Source organism: Loxodonta africana, chromosome 18 (genome assembly GCF_030014295.1).
Source record: "Loxodonta africana isolate mLoxAfr1 chromosome 18, mLoxAfr1.hap2, whole genome shotgun sequence".
NCBI lineage: Eukaryota > Metazoa > Chordata > Mammalia > Proboscidea > Elephantidae > Loxodonta > Loxodonta africana.
In genome coordinates this window covers 2,441,665-2,464,511 of record NC_087359.1, presented here as the reverse complement: position 1 = coordinate 2,464,511, position 22,847 = coordinate 2,441,665, and the positions used below count along the sequence as shown (strand labels likewise).

Genomic DNA, 22,847 nt, shown 5'->3' with positions numbered 1-22,847 from the left:
ATCCATGATCATGGAACATCTTTCCATTTATTGAAGCTTTCTTTAATCTCTTTCAACAGTGTTCTATAATTTTCATTGTATATGTCTTTTACATCCCTGGTTAAATTTATTCCTAGGTATTTTATTCTCATAGGTGTTATTATAAATGTAATTGTCTCACTAATTCCCCTTTTTGATTTTTCACTGCTGGTGTATAGAAACCCAACTGATTTTTTGTTGTTGACCTTGTACCCTGCATTTTTGCTAAAATCCTGTGATAGCCCTAGAAGCTTTCTTGCAGACTCTTTGGGATTTTCTATATATGGGATCATGTCATGCATGCATGCATAGAGATAATTTTAGTTCTTCTTTTCCAATGCAGTTCCATTTTATTTCTTTTCTTGTCTTATCGCTCCGGCTAAGACTTCTAATACAATATTCAATAGAAGTGATAAGAGCAGAGACACTTCTCTTATACCTGATTTTAAGGAGAAAGCTTTCAATCTTTCTCCAGTAACTATAATGTTGGCTTTACATATATGCCTTTAATCATATTGAGGAACTTCCCTTCTATTCCATTCTCCTTGAGGGTGTTCACCAATAAAGGATGTTGGATTTTGTCAAATGTTCTTTCTGCATCCATAGAGATAATCATGTGGTTCTTTTCCCTTGTTCTATCAATGTGGTGTGTAGAATGATTTTCTAGTGTTGAATAATCCCCACATTCCTGGAATAAATCCCACCTGATCATGTTGTATGACTTTTTTTTTAATATGCTATTGGATTCTGTTCTTTTGTTGAGTATTTTAGCATCTATTTTCATAAGGGATATGTCCTGTAGTTTTCTTTTCTTCTGGCATCTGCTTTCTTTTGATATCAGGGCCATATTTGCTCCATAGAATGAATTAAGGAATATTCCCTCTTTCTCTATCTTTTGGAAGAGTTTAAACAGGATTGGTGTCAATTCTTCTCTAGTTAATTATTTGGTAGAATTTCCCAAATAAATTCATCTCGTCTAGGACTTTTCTTTCTTTCTTTGTTCACAAATTCAATCTCTTCACTTGTTATGGGTATATTGAGATGTTCTACTCCCTGTTGAGTCAGTTTGTGCAGGTTGTATGCTTCTAAGAATTTTTTCATTTCATCTAGGATATCCAATTTGTTGCCATACAGTTATTGAAAATATTCTGTCATAATTCTCTTTATTTCTATCAGGTCACTTGTAATGTCTCCTCTTTCATTTCATATTTTGGTTATTTGCACTTATTTGTCTTTATTTCTTTGTTGGTCTAGCTAAAAGTTAGTCAATTTTATTGAACTTTTCAAAGAACCAACTCCTGGTTTTATTGATTCTCTCTATTGTCTTTTGTTGTTGTTGTTCTCCATTTTATTTATTTCTGCTCTGATCTTTGTCATTTCCTCTTTTCTGGTATTTTTATGCTTAGTTTGCTCTTCTCTTTTTAGTTCCTCAAGTCGTAGAGTTAGGCCGTTGATTTGAGATCTTCCTTCTTTTTTCATGTGGGCCTTTGTTGCTATAAGTTTCCCTCTGAGTATCACCATCACTGAATCTCATAAGTTTTGGTACATTGTGTTTCATTTTCATTTGATGCTAAGAAATTTGTCTTTTCTCTTTTGATTTCTTCCTTGAGCCATTGGTAATTTAATAGTGTGCTATTTAATTTCCATATGTTTGTGTATTTTCTAGGTTTTTTTCTGCTATCCATTTCTAGCTTCACTCCATTGTGGTCAGAGAAAATACTTTGTATGATTTCAATCTTTTTAAACTTATTGAGACTTGTTATCTAACATGTGGTCTATACTGGAAAATGATCCACGTGCACTGGAGTAGAATGTATATTTTGCTGTTGTTGTGAGGCATGTACTGAACATCTGTTAAGTTTAGTTGATTTATAGTGTCATTTAGATCCTCTGTTTCCTTGTTGATCTTCTTTCTAGATGTTCTGTCCAATATTAAAAGTGGTGTATGGAAGTCTCCGACTATTACTGTAGTGCTATTTCTTCCTTCAATTCTATCAGTGTTTATATGGTTAGGTGCTCTGATGTTGGATGAATATATACTTACTATTGTTAATTCTTGTTGATAAATTGACCCTTTTATCACTATATAATGTCCTTTATTTTTTGTAACAGATTTTGTCTTAAAATCTACTTTGTCTGATATTAAGATTGCCGCTCCAGCTCTTTTGGTTACTATTTGCATGGAATTTTTTTTTCCCGTCCTTTCATTTTCCACCTGTTTGTGCCCTTGAGTTTAAGGTGTGCTTCTTGTAAAGAGCATGTAGGTGGGTCATGTTTTTTGGGTTGTTTTGTTTTTTAATTCATTTTGCCACTATTTGCCGCTTGATTGGAGCATTTAGTCCATTTACATTCACTGTAATCACCAACAAGAAGTGACTTCCTTCTGCTGTTTTGCTATTTGCTTTTGATGTGTCTTAAACCTTCTTTGTCTTTGTCCTTTACTACTGTCTGCTGTTGTATTTAGTTGGTTTATTTTAGCAAGCCCTTTTGGTTCCCTTTTCCTTTTGTTTTGTGTATGCTTTTTAGATATTTTCGTAGCAGTTACCACGAATATTACATTTAACAGCTTGTAATTATAACATTCTAGGATAAGTTGGCACCAACTTAACTTCAGTAATATACAAGAAATTCTATACCTGCTCTAGTCCTCCTCCCTCTCATCTTGCTGTTATCACTAATTATATCTTTATATTTTATGAAAATGGCAGTTTTTTGTTATATATAGATTTTATATGTTATATATATGTATATTTATACATTTAAAAAAAATACAATGTAAAATAAAACAACTAGCAATGTTTATGCTCTGACCGGAAGTTTCAACCTACGATCCAGTGTCTCCAGAGTATACAAGGGTGGGCTTTGGGGAATCTTCAAGAAAGTTTATGAAAAGTGTTATTTGGTTAAGAGAGTTATGGTTTTCATTCTCAAAGAGTTCTACAGCTCAGAAAAGTTTAGAGAGCTGGCACCAACTGTAGCATTCTATAAAACAGCTATCAGTTCTGATTTGGGAGGCTGGGAGCACTAAGCAGGTGGCATGGCTTCCTGGGGCAGCATGGAGAGAGAAGGGAGAATGGGCAGTGCAGGGATGGGGGCAAGGATGCATGGAGGATACGGAGTTAGGACAGTGTGAGGGTGTATGTGAGATATGCTGGGTCACAGAGGAGGTAACAGAGTCAGAAAAAGTGAAGCCAGATGACCTGAAACATGAAGTAATCTGAGTCCTTTCCAGGAAAAGCGTTTGCAGAATTACTCTGCAGCCCACTCTATCTTAATTTTTATTTAAGAGGGTCTGTGTGTGTGGGGGGGGGGGGGGGTTTTCGTGGGTGTGTGTCTCGGATGGTCTGTTACTTATGGGAGAAGGAAGTCAGACTCACTCAGGGTGGTTAGAAAACAAGTAGAATTTAGCACTCGCGGGTCCCAAAGAGGAAACTACAACACACCTGCACAAAGCACAATAATTTGGAACTGTAGGAGAGGGCTTATGCGTGGCAAGTGGGGAGAAGGGGGACACATCTCAGGTTTAGCATGCACTGAGGACTTATTTGTTTAAAATTTGTAATGCATGAGTACTGTAAAAGGAAGAAGTTTTTATCACAGAGAATCAGACAGGACATGGCCAGGAGGGGCAAGGAGTAACTGCTGTTAAGAAAGCTGTTTACACAACAGCAATGAGATCTCTCTATTACAGGAGACCATATAGGGCATGTCTGGGAGAGTCAATAGGAGCCCATAACTGTTGAGAGACTATGTAACAAAATGGGAACAGCCGTGTCAGAAACAGGGTGAAACGACGAGGGGGAATTAGTGGATACCGAGAGGGCAAACCATGTAAGACACAAATTGTCCTCATGACACATGGCACTGGAGGTGTCAGAGCTGAGGAGGTCACCTACAATCTGCTGTAGAGACCTAACCAAGATGATTGCCATGGGAGTTAGAAGCTGAGAAATTTAAGACGTGGCATTTAATAACATCAAATGCCACTGAAAATTCAAGGGGGTTAACCCAGAAGAGACTGAACACAGCTTGGGGAAAACAGGTCCTATAACATACTGGACGCCGCAGATAGAGGGAGTGCAAAGGCAAGGAAGGACACTGGGTGGGAAGGCCCAAAGCCAAGTGTGTGTGTGCAGGTAAAAATGGGAGTGTCACCACTCAGTCCCTTTATTAATATTAGTAGAGATGGTAGATTTAGCACCAGTTCACATACTCTGATTTCTTTTCTTTTTTTTTTTTAACCCTGGAGATCCCTACTGTGGGTTGTCGTAATTTATATTCTGGTTCACACAGCTTCCTTAGGGATGTGAGTGTCAATCCCAGTTATCACCAGGACAAAAGCTTCTGCTCCCTCAGCAGGTTCCAGCCAAGCTGGGCAGGAGATGTTGGGTAGACATCACATGGTAAGGGGGAACACAAGGGGATTCCAGGCTAGGGCGTGGCATGAGCAAAAAGGAGGTAGGCACTGGGCTGTTTTGCATTTACATCCTCAGCAAGTAGCATAGTCCTGGCTGGGATGTGTTTAGTGTGAATGAGTGACACTCAAGAAAAAGTTTTCCATATATAAATGATTAAATAGAAATTAAGTATTTTCATAAAAGTGGATATTTAAAGCTGCCTGCTAATGAGAGTTTCCAGGAAAGGGTAACCAGTGCCTGTACCCTCTCTTCTGTATCTCTCAGCCTAAGATATGTTTACATTTTTCCAATAATAATAATAAAAAAAATCTCCTGACCTCACTTCCACATTCCTCTTCTTCCTTTAGCAGCTGAACTCCTCAAGAAAGTCCTCTATCCTGTGTGACTTCAACTTCTCTCCTCCCTTCTCTGCTCTACCCTTTCCAGCAGGCTGTGACCTCCTCCCCCCACCCCACCAAAGCTGCTCTTTTGAGGTTCCCAGTGCCATCTCCCTTGCTCAACCTGGATGTTACTCCTGGAGCCTCATCCTACTGGACCTAACAGCAAGACTCGACACATCACCATTTCCTCCTTAGTGTACCTCCAACTCTACACCTGGCTTCCAGGTCACTGCACCTCCAGATGTTTCTCCCACCTCCTCAACATTCCTTCTTAGACTCATCCGCAGAACCGGGGGATTGGCATACCTCAGCACTCAGCCCTGGAACCCTGTCTCTTGTCTGTTTACACTCACTCATTTTGTCTCTTAAAAGCATCAATGTGCTGAGGAGTCTTAATGGGATATTCTCAGTTCTCACCTCTCAATTGAACTCCACACCCACAACCAAACAGCCCACAAGGGCAAGGAGCCTGGGCCATGCCCCAAGACCCTGCCTTTCTCTCACCTTCAGCCACCTGTGTTCCTTCCTATTCTCCCAAGCACACCAGGAACACTCCTGCCTCAGAGCCTGACAGTAGCTGCTCCCTCTGTCTCCGATGCTCTTCCACTCATACCTCTATGGCTCCACTGATAACTGCATGTGCTGTCCTCATCTTCTTCATCAGGTCACTCAAATGTCGCCTACCACAGAGGTCTTCCTGTTTCTTTTTGCAGCCTCCCCCCTCCTCCAGCCTGATACTCCTATCTCCCTTTCCAGACACTGTTTCCTCTAGCACGTATCACCATTTAACATGCTCAGGCATTTTGCTTCACCTAAACTCTCTATCATCTGCTTCTCCCACTAGGATGGAGGCTCCAGGGGGCAGAGATCTTTTCCTTTCATCTATTTTATCCTCCACCATGTCAATACCTTTGATGTATATTATTTACTATGCTGATTCTTATTTCTCTAGCTACATGGAAAATGATTTAGGGGTAGGAAACATGTCCCAAGTGCTGATGCTAAGTGCCTTGCCTCACACATAGTAGGTGTTCATCCAGTTGTTGCTAGTCCAGCATCAGTTTGCTATACTAGCATGTGAATTACTTTTTAAATAAGCTTAGACTTTATATTCTTAAGGATTTTAAAGATTACTGGTTTGAATATTATGCTCCCTTCAGAGCTGAATATTCCTTGGGCCTCAGTGGCTGAACCAGTGTGATGGACTGGTACCAAACATACTACGGACAGACCCATGGCCGTCAAGTCAATTCGGACTCATAGCAATCCTAAACGACAGAGTAGAACTGCCCTATAGGGTTTCCAAGGAGCGGCTGGTGGATTCGAACTGCTGAACTTTTAGTTAGCAGTCAAACTCTTAACCACTGTGCCAAACATACTAGTTTCTGAACAAGTTTCTTTCCAAGAAGTAATTTTTTCAGACACACTTATTCCCACATGGGGCTGCTAGTCAAATTTCTAAACAAAAAAGTTTAAATTCCTTTCTGCTTGTTATTTTGAACACCTTCAAAAATGGCAACATTTTATCCTTTGAACATAAAAAAAAAATAGATGGATGGAAATTATGAAAAATCATTCCAAGCTAAATGCAGTGTAAAAGATAGATAATTAACGCCTAACATCATTTGGGGGCAAAAAAATGAAGTGTGACTACTTTGTGATGGGGCCACTTCTTAGTGAGAGGCATTTGATGCAAAGGCAAATACAAAAGAGGAGGGGTTGTGGAAAGATTGTAAAGAATTGTTGGAATGTAATCACGAATTCCTAAGAAGTTAGCTCTCTAAGAGACCTCATGGCTCACAGCTAGTGTTGCAGGCAGTCTGGGTGCTTTGATGGCTATCACTTATTTGAACGTATCTGTTCAAGTATATTTGTTTTGTAAAAGTCTTATTACCTTAGTTTTACTCTGTCCTTATTGCCTTCTGCCTTATGCCTGGAAGGGAAATGTATCTTAATTGCTTATCAAAAATTGTTTGGTTAGAATTGTATGGTATATAAATAAATAAATATATATATGTCATTGATTAGCTGGACTTTGCTTGGATTATCCTAGAATTTACTTTTCTATATGGTTAGGTTCCAAAGACCAGGTTGTTATGTGAAAATCGGCATTATGCAAAAATGGAGGATGACTACATCAGATCACAAAATGGAGGATGACTACATCAGTACATAACTTCCAAATTACATCATTATGTAACTACCAAATTACATCATTACATAACTGCCAAACCACTTGAGACTCATGGCCCAGCCAAGTTGACACATAACCTTCACCATCACAGACCAGTGTTCTCTCGCCTCACACCTGGGCATTTTTTACTGCCAGACATGTGTCATTAGTGCACAAAATAATCAGATAGTAGACTTTTTACTATTGTTATAAATGCAGAATGTTCCAACTGGTATCGGCCCATGTTATTATGTAACATTTTTCTCTGCAGAATTGGAAATAAAGCCAGCTATCAGAATCTTAATCAAAAACTTTTCGCACTTCAATCCTGCCTCCCATGCTTTCTGTATTCCTTGAGCTTTTTATAACACCAAATTAAAAAAAAAAACCTAGTAGTTAAATACATAATTTCATATTATATTTCCTATGTAATTTATAGTTGACCAGTTTGAGAATCCTTGGCACTTCTTTGCCTCTCCCGGCAATATTGTTGCTGTTATTAGGTGCCGTCCAATCAGTTTCCACTCATAGCAGCCCAATTTACAGCAGAATGAAACACTGCCCAACCCTGAGTCATCCTCATAATCCTTATTATGCTTGGGCCCATTGTTGCAGCCACTGTGTCAATACATCTCATTGACCCTCTACTTTACCAAGCATGATATCCTTCTCTGGGAACTGGTCCCTCCTGAAAACGTGTCCAAAGTGTGTGAGATGAAGCCTCCCCATCCTCGCTTCTAAGGAGTATTCTGGCTGTACTTCTTCCAAAACAGATTTGTTCCTTCTTCCGGCAGCCCATGGTATATTTAATATTCTTCACCAACACCGTAATATAAAGGCATCAGTTTTTCTTTGATCTTTCTTATTCATTGTCAGGATTCTGCATGCATATGAGGTGATTGAAAATACCATGGCTTGGGTCAGGCACACCTTAGTCCTTAAAGTGAGATCTTCACTTTTTAACACTTTAAAGAGGGTTTTTGCATCAGGTTTGCCCAATGCAATATGTCATTTGATTTCTTTTTTGTTGTTGTTGTTAATACCATAATTTTTTTTTAATCGTACATTAGATGAAGGTTTACAGAACAAACTAGTTTCCTATTAAACAGTTAGGACCCATATTGTTTTATAACATTGGTTAAAAACCCCACGACATGTCAACACACTCCCTTCTTGACCTTGGGTTCCCTATTACCAGCTTTCTTGTTCCTTTCTGCCTTCTAGTCTTTGCCCCTGGGCTGTTATTCCCTTGTAGTCTTATTTTATGGGCCAGTCTAATCTTTGCTTAAAGGGTGAACCTTGGGAATGACTTTATTACTGACTTAAAAGGGGGGCCATACTCTCGTGGTTTCTCCAGTCTCTCTCAGGCCAGTAAGTCTGGCCTTTTTGTGAGTTAGAATTTTGTTCTACATTTTTCTCCAGCTCTGTCTGGGACCCTCTATTGTGATCCCTGTCAGAGCAGCCAGTGGTGGTAGCCAGGCACCATCCAGCTGTACTGGACTCAGTCTGGTGGAGGCCGTGGTAGATATGGTCCCTTAGTCCTTTGGACTAATATTTCCCTCGTATGTTGAGTTTTCATCACTCTTCCTTGCTCCCAAAGGGGTAAGACCAGTGGAGTATCTTAGATGGCTGCTCACAGGCTTTTAAGACCCCAGACACTACGCACCATAGTAGAATGTAAAACATTTTCTTTATAAACTATCTTGTACCAAATGAGCTAGATTTTCCCCAGACCATGGTCCCCACAGCCTTCAGCTCAGCAATTCGGTCCCTCAGAGAGTTTATGGAATTTCCTTGACCTTGCCTTGGAGCTTCCTTGATCTGGCCTTGGTCAAGTTGTGCCAGCTTCCCCAGTATTGTGTACTTGCTTACCCTTCACCAAAGTTAGCACTTACTTGTTGTCTGTTTAATGTTTTTCCATCCCCACCTCTCCCTTCCCTCATAACCATCAAAAAATTGTTTCTTTTTGCGTGTAAACCTACTCCTGAGTTTTTACAGTAGTGGTCTCATACAATATTTGCCCTTTTGTGATTGACTTATTTCACTCAACATAAAGTGCTCCAGATTCATGCATGTTATGAGATCTTTGCAGGCTCATCATTGTTCTTTATCGATGTGTAATACTCCATTGTGCGTATGTACCAGAGTTTGTTTATCCATTCATCTGTTGATGGGCACCTAGGTTGTTTCCATCTTTTTGGTATTGTGAACAATGCTGCAATGAACACAGTGTGCGTATGCCTATTCGTGTGATGACTTTGATTTCTCTAGGATATAATTCTAGGAGTGAGATTGCTGGATCACATGGTATTTCTATTTCTAGATTTCTAAGGAAGAGCCATATCATTTTCCAAAATGGTTGTATCATTTTGCATTCCCACCAGCAGTGCATAAGAGTCCCGATCTCTTCACAGCCTCTCCAACATTTGTTATTTCCTGATTTTTGGTTCATGCCAGTAATCCCAGATCTCATTGTCCTTTCGATTTGCGTTTCTCTAATGGCTACTGATATCGGGCATTTCCTCTTGTGTCTGTTGGCCTCTTTGATGTCTTTGGTGAAGTGTCTGTTCAATTCCTTTGCCCATTTTTTAATTGGATTATTTGTCTTTTTATTATAGAGGTGTTGGATTTTCCTGTAGATTTTAGAGATTAGACCTTTGTCTGATTTGCAATACCCAAAAATTTTTCCCGGTCCCTAGGTTCTCTTTTTACTCTTTTGGTGAAGTCTTTTGATGAGCATAAGTGTTTAATTTTTAGAAGACCCCAGTTATCTAGCTTATCTTCTGGAGTTTGTGTGCTGTTGGTTATGGTTTGTATCCTGTTAATGCCATGTATCAGGGCCTCTAGCATTTGATCTTATTTTTTCTTCTATGAACTTCATGTCATTCGGCTTTATATTTAGGTCTTTGATCCATTTTGAATTAGTTTTTGTATATGGTGTGAGGTACGGATCCTGTTTCATTTTTTTGCAGATGGGCATCCAGTTTTGCCAGAACCATTTCTTAAAAAGACTGTCTTTTCTTCATTTGATGGACTTTGGGCCATTGTCGAAGATTGGGTGGCTGTAGGTGGATAGATTTATATCCGGGTTCTCAATTCTGTTCCATTGGTTAAGATACCTGTAGTTGTACCAGTACCAGTCTGTTTTGACGACCGTAGCTGTATGGTAGGTTCTGAAGTCAGGTAGTATGAGTCCTCCTACTTTCTTCTTCTTCTTCAATAGGTTTTACTTATCTGGGGATTCTTCCCTTTCCAAATAAAGTTAATGATTATTTTTTCCATCTTTTGGAAGAATGTTGTTGGTATTTGGATAGTGATTGCATTGTGTTTGTAAATTGCTGTGGGTAGAATTGTCATTTTAGCAAAGTTGAGTGTACCTATCCATGAACATGGTATGTTTTTCCATTTATGTAGATCTCTTTTGGTTTCTTGCAGTAGTGTTTTGTAGTTTTCTTCTTATAGGTCTTTTACATCCCTGGTTAGATTTATTCCTAAGTTTTTTGTTTGTTTGTTTTTAGGGGCTCTTGTAAGTGGGATTGTTTTCCTGATTTCCTTTTCATTGTTCTTTTTATTGGTGTATAGAAATCTACCCAATTTTTTAATGTTTATCTTGTATCCTGCTGCTCTGCTGAATCATTCTATTAGTTTTCTTGTGGAGTGTTGGGTTTTCTATGTATAGTATCATATCATCCACAAATAGGGACAGTTTAACTTCTTTTTTTACCAATTTGGATGCCCTTTATTTCTTTTTCTTGCCTTATTGCTATAGCTAACACTTCTGGCACAAAGTTAAGTAGGAGTGGTGATAAAGGACATCCTTGTCTTGTTTCTATTCTCAAGGGGAATGGTTTTCAGCCTCTCTCCATTAAGAATGATGCTGACTGTTGATTTTGTATAGATGCCTTTTATTATGTTGAGAAATTTTCCTTCTAAACCTGTTTTATTGAGAGTTTTTATCAGGAATCGGTGTTGGACTTTGTGGAATGTCTTTTCTGCACTGATTGAGATGATCTTGTTATTCTTTTCTTTCCTTTTATTCATGTGGTGGATTACATTGATTGATTTTCTAATGTAGACACATCCTTGCTTACCTGGTGTGAATCCTACTTGGTCGTGGTGTAGTGTTTTTTAGATATGATGCTGAATTCTATTGGCTAGAATTTTGTTGAGAATTTTTGCATCTATATTTGTGACAGTTATCGGAATGTAATTTTCTCTTTTTGTGGTGTCTTTACCTACTTTTGGTATCAGGGTTATGCTGCCTTCATAGAATGAGTTTAAAAGTGTCACTTTCTTTTCTATATTCTGATATAGTTTGAGAAGTACTGGTGTAAGTTCTTCTCTGAATGTTTGGTAGAATTCTCCAGTGAAGCCATCTGGGCCAGGGCTTTTTGTTGTTGTTGTTGGTTTTTTTTTTTTTTTTTTTGATTACCTTTTAAATCTCTTCTCTTGTTATGGGTCTGTTCAGATTTTCAACATCATTTTGTGTTAGCTTGGGTAGCTGTTGTGTTTCTAGAAATTTGTCCATTTCCTCTGGGTTTTTTAATTTGTTGGAAAATAGACTTTCATAATACTCCATTATGATCCTTTTTATTTCAGTTGGGTTTGTTGTAATGTCTCCCATTTCATTTCTTACTTGGGTTATTGGCTTCCTCTCCTGTTTTTCTTTTGTTAGTTTGGTCAGTGGTTTGTTGATTTTGTTGATCCTTTCAAAGAACCAACTTTTGGTTTTGTTGATTCTTTCTATAGTTTTTCTAGCCTTTATTTCATTTAGTTCTGCTCTGGTCTTTATTATTTCCTTTCTTCTGGTGGCTGTGGGCTTGCGTTTTTTTTTTTTTTTTTTTTTTTTTTTTTGCTGTTCTCTATTTGTTCAAGTTGTGTAGCTAATGCTTTGATTTTATTCCTTTCTTCTTTTTTGATGTGTGCATTTATTGCTATAAATTGGTCTCTGAGGACTGCCTTTGCTGTGTCTCAAAGTTTTGGTATGCTGTGCTTTCAATCTAAGTTGATTCTAGGGATTTTTTTTTTTTACTTCATCTCTGATTTCTTCTGTTACCCAGTGGTTTTTAAGCGGGGTGTTATTCAGTTTCCATGTAATTGATTTTTTTTTCCCCTGTTCTTCATGTTGTTAATTTCTACTTTGATGGCGTTGTGGTCAGAAAAGATACTTTGTATTATCTCAGTGTTTTCCATTTTATTGAGGGTTGTTCTGTGGCCTAAGATGTGTTCTATTCTGGAGAATGTTTCATATGCGTTGGAAAAGAATGTGTACTTTGCAGCTGTTGGTTGGAGTGTTCTGTATATGTCTATGAGGTCAAGTTGGCTGACTGTGCCCTTTAGTTCTTCTGTACCTTTGCTGAGTTTCTTTCTAAATGTTCTGTCCTTTATGGAGAGTGATGTGTTGAAGTCTCCTACTGTTATTAGGGAAATGTCAATTTCCATTTTCAGTGCTGTTAGAGTTTGTTTTTTGTATTTTGGAGCCCTGTCATTGGGTGGGTAGATGTTTATTATGGCTATGTCTTCATAATGGGTTGTCCCTTTAATCATTATATAGTGCCTTTCTTTGTCTTTTATGATGGATTTTGTTTTAAATCCTGTTTTATCTGAGATTAGTATTGCCACTCTTGCTATTTTTTGGTAGCTGTTTGCTTGATATATTTTTTTCCATCCTTTGATTTTTTAATAGATTTATGTCTTTGTTTCTAAGGCATGACTCTTATAGATAGCATATTGATGGTTCCAGTTTTTTTTTTTAATCCATTCTGTCACTCTCTGTCTCTCCATATGTGTGTTTAGGTCATTTACATTCAGTATAATTATTGATAGGTGTGACTTTATTGCTGTCATTTTGTAGTTTTTTTTTTTTGTGTGTGTGTGTGTGTGTGTGTGGTGCTGACACTTTCTTTGTTCCTTTTACTCTCCTGTGCTGGATTCCTATTGTTTGTGGATTTTTGTTTGTTTGTATGTTTCTATTGTTTGTGTAGATTTTGTATATACTGAGACATTATGTTTTTCTTTCTTATCTTGATGAGTAGGTTTGTTAACTTTCTTTGTGGTTACCTTAAAATTTACCCATATCTTCCTAGGTTTGAACCACTCTATTATTACTTGGTATCACCTAGCTTTCCTTTCCATTAGAAAGTTCTACACCTACACCATTTATTCCCTCTTTTATTGTTCTGACATTGTTGTCACTTACAGATTAAACTCTCCAGTTCCCTGTCACAATTATTTTGGTTTTGAATAGTCCTTGAGAGTTTATTTCCTAAGTTGGTATCTGGCGGGTATGATCTTGCATCCTAGATTCAGGCTGTGGTCTGATGTTGTTTGTTCTCAAACCAAAGGACTCCTTTTAATAATTCTTGTAAGTTTGGTTGGTTTTTACATATTCCTTTAATTTCTGTTTATCTGGAAATATCCTAATTTCACCATCATATTTGAATGAGAGTTTTGCAGGATATGTCATTCTCGGTTGGCAATTATTTTCTTTCAAGGTTTTATATATGTCATCGCATTGCCTTCTTGCCTGCATGGTTTCTGCCTAATAATCACAAATTAGTATTACTGTTTCTCCTCTGTATGTAACTTTCCGTGTTTCTTGAGCTGCTCTCAGGATTCTTTCTTTGTCTTTCGTTCTGGTGAGTGTGATTATGATATGCCTTGGTGATTTTCTTTTGGGGTCTATCTTATATGGGGTTTGTTGAGCTTCTTGATGGTCAGTTTTTCATCTTTCATGATATTAGGGAAGTTTTCTGTCAGAAATTCTTCAACAATCCTGTTTTCCGGTTTCTCCCCCTGTTCTGGGACTCCAATCACACACAAATTTTTGCTTCTCATTGTATCCCACATAATTCTTAGGGTTTCTCCATTTTTTTCCATTCTTTTTTGATTTTTTTCTAAAACAAAGTTGTCTACAAGTATTTATCTTCAATTCACTGATCCTGTCTTCCAATGTTTTAAACCTGCTCCTCAGCCCTTCTGTGACACTGTCCATTTCTGAAATCTTGTTGTTTATCTTTTGGATTTCTACTTGTTCTTTTTGAATAATTTCTAGTTGTGAATTTATTTTGCCATTTTGTTCCTGTATTATTTTCCTGAATTCTTCGCTTTTTTTTTAACTGTACTTTCCATCAATTTGTCTGCCTTTTCCATGAATCTGTCTATTTTTTCCTCATTTTTTGTCTGCTTTTTGCTTCAACTCTTGGGTAGCTTTGAGTATTAGAGATCTGAATTTCCTATCAGGTAGTTTTAGTGCCTTTTCTTCTACTGAAATTCATCGGGTGTTTTATTTTGGATCCCTACTGGAACCATCCTCTTCTGTGTTTTTTATGTTTTGATATTGTCTGTTGTCTTCAGGACATTCAGTCTTTATTTTCTTCATTTATTGATTGCAAATTTGTTTTTTTCATCCTGCTTTTTTGTTTTACTTGGTTATGTCTGAGCAGGCAGGCTGTCTGTTCTTTGTTGTTTGCTTGTCTGTGGGTGCAATACTTTTTACCTTCTTGTCCAATGGGCAGGGCCAGTTGCTCAGCTATGGTGCAGCAGGGCAGGTCCAGCTGAAGGTGAGGGGCTGGGATGCATTTTTTTGGCACGTACTAGGGCCAATGGGGTGAGACAGGAATCAGTGCCAGGCAGGTTCTGGTAGGCTGTGCCTGTGCTGCTCGGGGGTGTGATGTTCAGTGGATGGTGCAAGTAGGCAAGAAGGAGCAGGGAGGTTCTGATTGTGGAGCTAAGCGTGAGTATGGGAAAGAAGAGAGAGAGGAGAGAGAAACAGGGACTAAAAACAAACAAACAAAAAGAGTGCTAAGGGTGCTTGCCATTGGAGTGGAAAGATGAGAAACCAAGAAATGGAGAAAAACAAAAAGAAAAAAGTATACAAAAATAGGTAAAAAAAAAAAAAAAAGAAAAAGGAAAGAGAAGCCCCCAGGGATCCCATTGGTGTGGCTGCAAAGACCAGGGAAGTGGCCTCCAGGGCAGGCAGTACATCCTGGCTAGAAGGGGCTCCCAGGCTGCTAAAAGAAAACAAACAAAACAAAAAAGGAAATGCCCCCAGGGATCCCACCAACATGGCTGCCCCACTGGGGAAGTGGCCTCCCAGACTGCACAGTACTGCCTGGCAAGAAGAGATCCCCAAGCCTCAAAAAGAAAAAGAAAACAAACAAACAAACAAAACAAAAAAGAGACCCCAGGGATCCCACCAGCATGGCAGTGTGATCCCGAGAAGCAGTTCCCCAGCCGAGCAGCACTTCACAGCCTTTCAAGAAGAAGCAAAGCTGGCACATGGAGCCAGCTTTCTGAGAGAAAGGAGGGCAAGGTGGTGAAACGCAGGGAGGAAAACAAAATAAGCCAAATAAGCAACACTAGCAGCAAATGGCACTGATGGAGCCGGCCAATGTGGGCAGGGTGAATCAAGCGGCGTGGGATGGGAGCCGGTCCCTCCTGGCCAAGAGACTGCAGCTTGTGGGAAGTGGTGGAGGTAGAGCCAGGGGGAGAAGAATAAGCGGAAAAGGGAGAAGGATAAGGGAAAGCATATATCGTTGGTTACTGGGTATTCTGTCTCCTGCTGGGAGCTCCATGAAACTGCTTTCCCATCCTCCCTGTCTGCTGATCTCCAATGCGGGTGGGGCAAGTCCAAGCAACATGGACCCTGTACTTCCCTGCCAGCTGAGCAACTGCAGCCAGCTAGCAAGCTGTATAGGCTGAGCAGGGGGGAGAAGGATGGGGAATGGGAAAGCATATATCGCTGGTTACTGGATGCTCTTTCTCCTGCTTTCTCGTACACACTGTCCACCAATCTCCAACAGGAGTCCAAGACGGTGAATCCGTGCTACGTTAGCTGACTGGGAACTCTGCATGTATCTCTCCTAGCTCTCTCTTCTCTGTCAGTTTCTTATACCAGTCAGCGCTTGGCTAAGTTCTTTATTTCTTAATTTGATGCCCAGAGTTCCAGGATTGACATTTGTCTCTGTTTTACTTAGCTTTTCAGGTCTTTGCCGCGGAGAGATGGTGTGGTGCTTCTGTCTATAGCACCATGTTGGCTCCGCCTCCTCACTTGATTTCTTGATTGCTGTTTTCCATGGGCACCAATTGTGCAATATTAACAGGTGTAATGTAAAGGAGCAACTGTTAAGCACTCCGTTGCTAACTGAAAGTTCGGCTATTTGAACCCACTCAGAGGTTCCTTGGGAGAAAGACCTGACAATTTGCTTCTGGAAAGACTACAGCCAAGAAAACCGTACGGAGCAGTTCTGCTCCGTCACATAGGGTTGCTATGAGTCAAAAATCAATTTAGCAGTACCTAACAACAATTTTTTAAAAAGGAGTAAAAATTACATAAAGTAGATGCAATCTAATCTGACAAGCTAGGTGGCGATGTATTTCCAAAGTGAGACTGACCAGTTGAATAAAACGCAGTGGCTGCCGCAATGGGCTTAAACATAACAATGACTGTGAGGATGGCACAGGAACGGCAGTGTTTCGTTCTGTTGTACATAGGGTCACTATGAGTCAGAACTGACTTGAAGGCACTTAACAACCAACTCACTCTATTGAATACTCAAGTTGTATAATGTTCAGAAAGATTGTTTCTCCATTCAGTGGGTGAAAGGTACTTGCAAGATAACTCTGCTCAAATATTAATCACTATTAACATTTTCTTTATTATTTACATAGATGATAGATCGATAGATTGGTAGACCGATAGATCGATCGATAGATGATAGATTGATAGAAGATAGATAGTTGATAGATAGATAGTTGATAGATAGATAGATAGATAGATAGATAGATAGATAGATAGATAGATAGATAGATAGATAGATAGATAGATAGATAGATAGATAGATAGATGATAGATAGATGGATGGTAGGTAGGTAGGTAGACAGGTAGATAGGTAGGTAGATAGATTCCAACTTTCCTTTATGATACCCAGTCCAGTAAAGTGTGGGGTGACTCAGTTCAGATCAAACCCTGAGAATGACATCTGCTGAGAGATGGAAGTGTTTTGACTCTTATAGATTCTTTGGGTTACCTGAAATCTCTATGATAACCTGGAAATTATTGGAAAGTAGCTCACAGGCTAAAAAACACACTTAAAAACCAAAAAATCTAACTTGTTGCCACTGAATCATTTCTGACTCATGGTGACCCCATGTGTTACAGAAAAGAACTGCTCCATGGGGGTTTCTTAGCTGTAATCTTTGCAGAAGCAGATTGCCAGGCCATTTTTCTGCAGCACCAGTGGGTAGATTCAAACCATCACCCTTTAGGTTAGCAACTGATAGAAAACTGCTTGCGCCACCCAGACTTCTAAAACTATACTAAAAAAGAAAACAAAAACCCATTGCTGTTGAGTCATTCTGACTTGTAGCTACTCTAGAAAATATTGGATGTTGTTAATCTATCCTCAAATTTTCCTTCACGAAATTAAATTCTGTATTCTACATATACAAATAGTCCTTCATTTTAGGCAGGGTGTCAGAGAAAACCTGATGCATGAATGAAGTAACTGATTTTGAGGCCAGGATCAATTGGCTTACTCCAGATGGGCGCCTTGTGAATGGCGTCAGAGGAGACTAAGTGACTGAAACCAATGAATCTACTGATTGTAGGAGGGAGACCGCTAATGATAACTACCTTCCTCTATTATGTTTAAACATACATGAAATGCATATGACATGATTAGGTTCTGAGATAAAAGTAAGTGCACCACGTGGACTCTAGTAGAGTGTCTTTTGCAGATGGCCTGGAGGACTCATTGCTTAGGTTAGTTGTGAATTAGCAATAGTCTTTGTTGGACTCAAGCTTCAGATGAAATTGATCATGAGATGTCTTAACTAAACTTCTTGCCTATTTTTGTACTCTCAGCAGCTTTCCCACTAAGCTCTCTGTTTACATGTCATCATATGCAGTAGTTTCAAATATTTTGCATGGGTTTATAATATCTTTATAATGTTTGTAATTGAAAAGAAATACAACACAATTCATTGTTGACTGCCAACATCCCTAGCACATACGTTTTAACATCACTTTCCTACATTATTTGAATCAGAGAATTGGATGTGATATTGAAAACAGGTAACTAAGAGATAATTCATCATGCTATGATTTTACATTTTCTTTTAGCTAGTCCACTGGTTCTTACATAAACATAAATCCTTAGGTCACCAGCTTCTGTGTATCCTACTCTGTGTTAACCCGTCTTGAAAAGAGAAGCTACCTAGTAACCTATCAGGCAAAGCAAATAATATCCATGACATGCACTCAATTCTAACTATTATTTTTGTTTTATCAAACCAGCTGCCCAACCCCAGGATGCGATGGAAGTGGCCACGTAACAGGAAACTATGCATCTCACCGCAGGTACCTAGTGACCCATTGTTCATCAGCTTGTTCTAACTTTAAATGCTTATTCATTCCAGAAAGATATTATCTGAACCAGGAAATGGAGAGGGGTTAGCTGGGTTTTTTTATTTGTTCTGTTTACCTGAAATAAAGCTAAATTAAATTTTCCATCTTTTCATTTATGTAGTATAGAAATCATTATTCTGGATCAAAAAGTTTTTCTGATCTTGTAGTTCAGGCTACACACCCAAAATCAGGTTCATCTCCAGGCTCTGGCTTTTTTTTTAGCTTTAGGACTTATGGAATGAAGCAGAGACATCAGGAAAGGCCTGAGCTGATCATTCATCCTGCAGTTGTTTATCCTTCTAGATAAACAACAAATCAAGGCTTTACAGACTAAATCGTAAAAAAAAATTCTGCATTAAATCTCTTCACTTTAACTTCTTTACTGATGTGATTTTTTTTCCTTTTGAGGGGGAAACTTTAAAACTTTAAATCATCATCACTCCATGATGGAATGGGAGTGGACTCAGTGTGGGTATCACTGTAACACTGAGTTTTAAAGTTCAGGAGTCTCCTTGATAACAAATCTGAGGTGGAAAGAAATCGCTGAAGTGTCCACAAGTCCAGACAGGTTAAAGCAGCAAAGCCAGGTTCAAAGGAGATTTTGTTTTTTTTAGTCCACAAACTCTAGTAAATTTGTGTGCTCACAAACTCACAATGACATGAGTCAGATTTGTATAAGTTTATATTGTTTTTTCTTCTTCTTTTTTCCCACCCTTCAGTGTTTCTGGATGCCCTTTAGCAGATAAGACTCTTAAGTCCCTCATGGCTGCTAACTCTCAGGAGCTAAAGTAAGTGTCTGGAAGCCTGGTCAGTGCCCCTGATGCTCTGTGGTTGGGACCGTCCTCCTTCGGTCTCAGTGTGGTCACTAAAAATCGGTACATCAAATCTAACTAAATTACGAGACAGACACTCGTTCACCAAAAGATTGAAATAACTAAAGCCAAATCACTTTAATTAATTTAGTTTATTTGCTTGCTTTGTGGGGTTTATATTTTGTAATAATTTTCTAAAAGCAATGATGTATAGTTTGTCTTAGTTTCTTGGTGCTGCTATAACAGAAATACCACAAGTAGTTGGCTTTAACTAACAGAAATTCATTTTCTCACACAACAAATTCAGGACACTGGCTCTAGGGGAATGCTCTCTTTGTTCGCTCTGGGGGAAAAATCCTTGTGTCTTTCCTTCAGGTTCTCTTCCTAGGTTTCTTGAAGATCTCCATTTGGATCAACTTTTTCCCATTTGTGCTTCCTTGTTTCTGTGCCTAATCTTTTCTTTTGACATCTCAAAAGTGATTGGTTTAAAACATAACCTACATTGAAGTGGCCTCATTAACAAAGAAAACCCTATTTCCAAGTGGAATTATGTCCACAAGTATAGGGGTTAGAACTTACATAATTTGAGGGGACACCATTCAGTCTATAACATAGTTAAACACAATTTTTTTTCTGTTAATTTCAGAATTTATATACTAGATCAGACCTATAAGGAGTCACAAAGCGTTCTCCTCATCTAATTTTAAGAAAGCTGCATAATATTTTACCTTTGGGCATTTTGGACCATAAACTTGCCTTTCACTTTTGGATGCTAAACACAATTTGGACTCCTTTCTGGTTAATCTAAAGGATCTCAAAGTCACATTTATATTAATCATTACTTATTTTATTTTTTCTAATCTCTTCTTCTCTTACTTCAAATATCTCCTTGTTTATTTTCATGTCTTATTATATTACATAGAGGGTAATAAAAAAAAATGATCCAACTTATGTGGTTGTTAGGTGCTGTTGAATTGGTTCTGATTCATAGTGACCTTGCGTACAACAGAATGAAACACTGCCCAGTCCTGCACCATCCTCACAATCGTTGTTATGTTTGAGTTCATTGTTGCAGCCACTGTGTCAGTTCATCTTGTTGAGGGTCTTCCCCTTTTTCACTGATCCTCTACTTTACCAAGCATGATATCCTTCTCCAGGGACTGGTCCCTCCTGATAACATGTCCAAAGTCCATGACATGAAGTCTTGCCGTCCTTGCTTCTAAGGACTATTCTGGCTGTACTTCTTCCAAGGCAGATTTGTTGCTCCTTCTGGCCCGTAAGCCCATTGCCGTCAAGTTGATTCCAACTCATAGTGACCCTATAGGACAGAATAGAACTGTCTCACAGGAATTCCAAGGAGTAGCTGGTGTATTTGAACTGCCGACCTTTTGGTTAGTAGTGCAGCTCTTAACCACTGCACCACTAGGACTCCCTTCTTCTGGCAGTCCATGGTATATTTAGTGTTCTTCACCAACAGCATAATTCAAAGACATCGGTTCTTCTTTGGTCTTCCTTTTTTATTGTCCAGCTTTCACATGCATATGAGTTGATTGAAAATACCATGGATTGGGTCAGGCGCACCTGAATCAAAGTAACACTTTAAAGAGGGTTTTCGCAGCAGATTTGCCCAATGCAATATATCGTTTGGTTTCTTGACTGCTGCTTCCATGGGCATTGATTGTGGATCCAAGTAAAATGAATTCCCTGACAACTTCAATATTTTGTCCATTTATCATAATATTGCTTATTGGTCCAGTTGGGAAGATTTTTGTTTCCTTTATGCTGATGTGTAACCCATTCTGAAGGCTATAGTCTTTGATCTTCATCAGTAACTGCTTGAAGTCCTCTTCACTTTCAGCAAACAAGGTTCTGTTATCTGCATATCTCAGGTTATTAATGAGCCTTCCTCCAATTCTGATGCTGCCTTCTTCATATAGTCCAACTTCTCGGATTATTTGCTCAGCAGACAGATTGAATGGTAAATAAACACAACCCTGATGCACACCTTTTCTGATTTTAATCCACACAGTATCCCCTTGTTCTGTTTGAACAAATGCCTCTTGGTCTATATACAGGTTCCTCATGAGCACAATTAAGTGTTCTGGAATTCCCATCCTTTGCAATGTTGTCCATAATTCGTTATGAGCCACACAGTTGAATGCCTTTGTGTAGTCAATAACACAGGTAAACATCTTTCTGGTATTCCACTTTATACCTTTTTGAAAGTATGATAGAACATAAATGAAAAGAAGATACAGGAATAACATTAAACAAAATTGATTAAAAAAATGGGGTGCAAAGAATAGCATTTTAGGAAAAATGAGTGTTACCAAGTCTATTGATAAAACAGTATTTGTGTAGTTTTACTATTTTTGTAAATAGTAGAATTAACATGTCTAACATTTCAGATATTACATTGTCTTCATAACTTTTTGTTATTATTTTCTCTTCTAACTTGTTCAAAAATTATTAAAACAATGTTTATGAAAGACAATATAGCAATAAATGTATATAATTTTTAATAAAAATAGTAAAGGAAATTATAAAACAAATTTTTCTCATTTTCAAAGTATAACATATAATTTATTGTGCCACTGAAGATTCTAGAAATAATTTTATTGAAAGCTATTTTTTGTCAACTGAAATATAACAATAATAAGTGGAGACTAATAATTAGTAGGTTGAAAGTTGAGAATTGCCAGCATATCTTACTCAGTTACTCTAAACTTATACACTGCCACATCCTAATTACAGCTGCCTGTTCTCTTAAATATTTTCTCTGAGCCTTATTTCTAGGAATACAATGTGACAGTACTTTGATAACACATAGAATGAGAATCCTATAGCAATATTTAGTATTTATGTGTTTTATACAACCATGTAGTAAGTAATATCTTTGATTTTTCCATACAAGAAAAAGAAGAGACATCTCATTGACCTCTTTTTTAGCTATTCAAAGAGAATTCCAAAACAAAATTATTTGGCACAGGTGTTTCCATAATTGCAATATTCGAAAAAAGCACTATTTTACTAAAAATGTTAATAGAGAAAGACTAGTATTCAAGCCTTTCTTACAATATGGAATACAAATTATGTTTTTAAATGAGTGGTTAAAGACTCAGTGCAGGCTCCTCTGCTTAACTTGAAGAGATGTGTGCTAATTTCAAATTTCATTTGAAAGAAGCATTTCCTCCCTATTACCCTGTCTTAGGATTGGATACAAGCATTTCTATGAAAGTTCGGTGGTTTAGTTATTCACATTTTTCTTTGAATGATCAGTTTTCTCAAAAGAAACTCCCATGTGGGTAGAATCATGGTGAGCATAAATGTGAGAATAAACAAAGATAATTTCTAAAAGAACCTTCAGGAAAGCAAATATTTTGTGACAGCCTCTGGGTTTTCATTAGTATTGGTGATAGAAAAAAGGCAACAAAAAGGGGAAGAATCTGTATAACGTTTGTACTCAAGTGTATTTTGAATCCTATTTCTAATCAGCATTCTATGTAAAATTGGTCCCCCTTCCTCTTTCACCCTTCTTAGTCCAAATTTAACTGCTGATTGTTCTGTAATAGTTACTGATAGATTTTCCAAAAGGCCATTTAAGTTGGGCTGTGAGGCAGGATACGTCAATTTGCA

General features: G+C 38.2%; 1 protein-coding gene across 1 annotated transcript in view; it reads left to right on the top strand.

The window, feature by feature from the left end:
• Positions 1-22,847, top strand: part of ST18 (ST18 C2H2C-type zinc finger transcription factor) — a 120,993-nt gene that overhangs the window by 78,875 nt on the left and 19,271 nt on the right. Inside the window, exons 13-14 of the mRNA XM_023538869.2 lie at positions 18,289-18,351; positions 19,119-19,187. Coding sequence (XP_023394637.1) covers positions 18,289-18,351; positions 19,119-19,187 — 132 coding nt within the window. The remainder of the gene's footprint in view (positions 1-18,288; positions 18,352-19,118; positions 19,188-22,847) is intronic.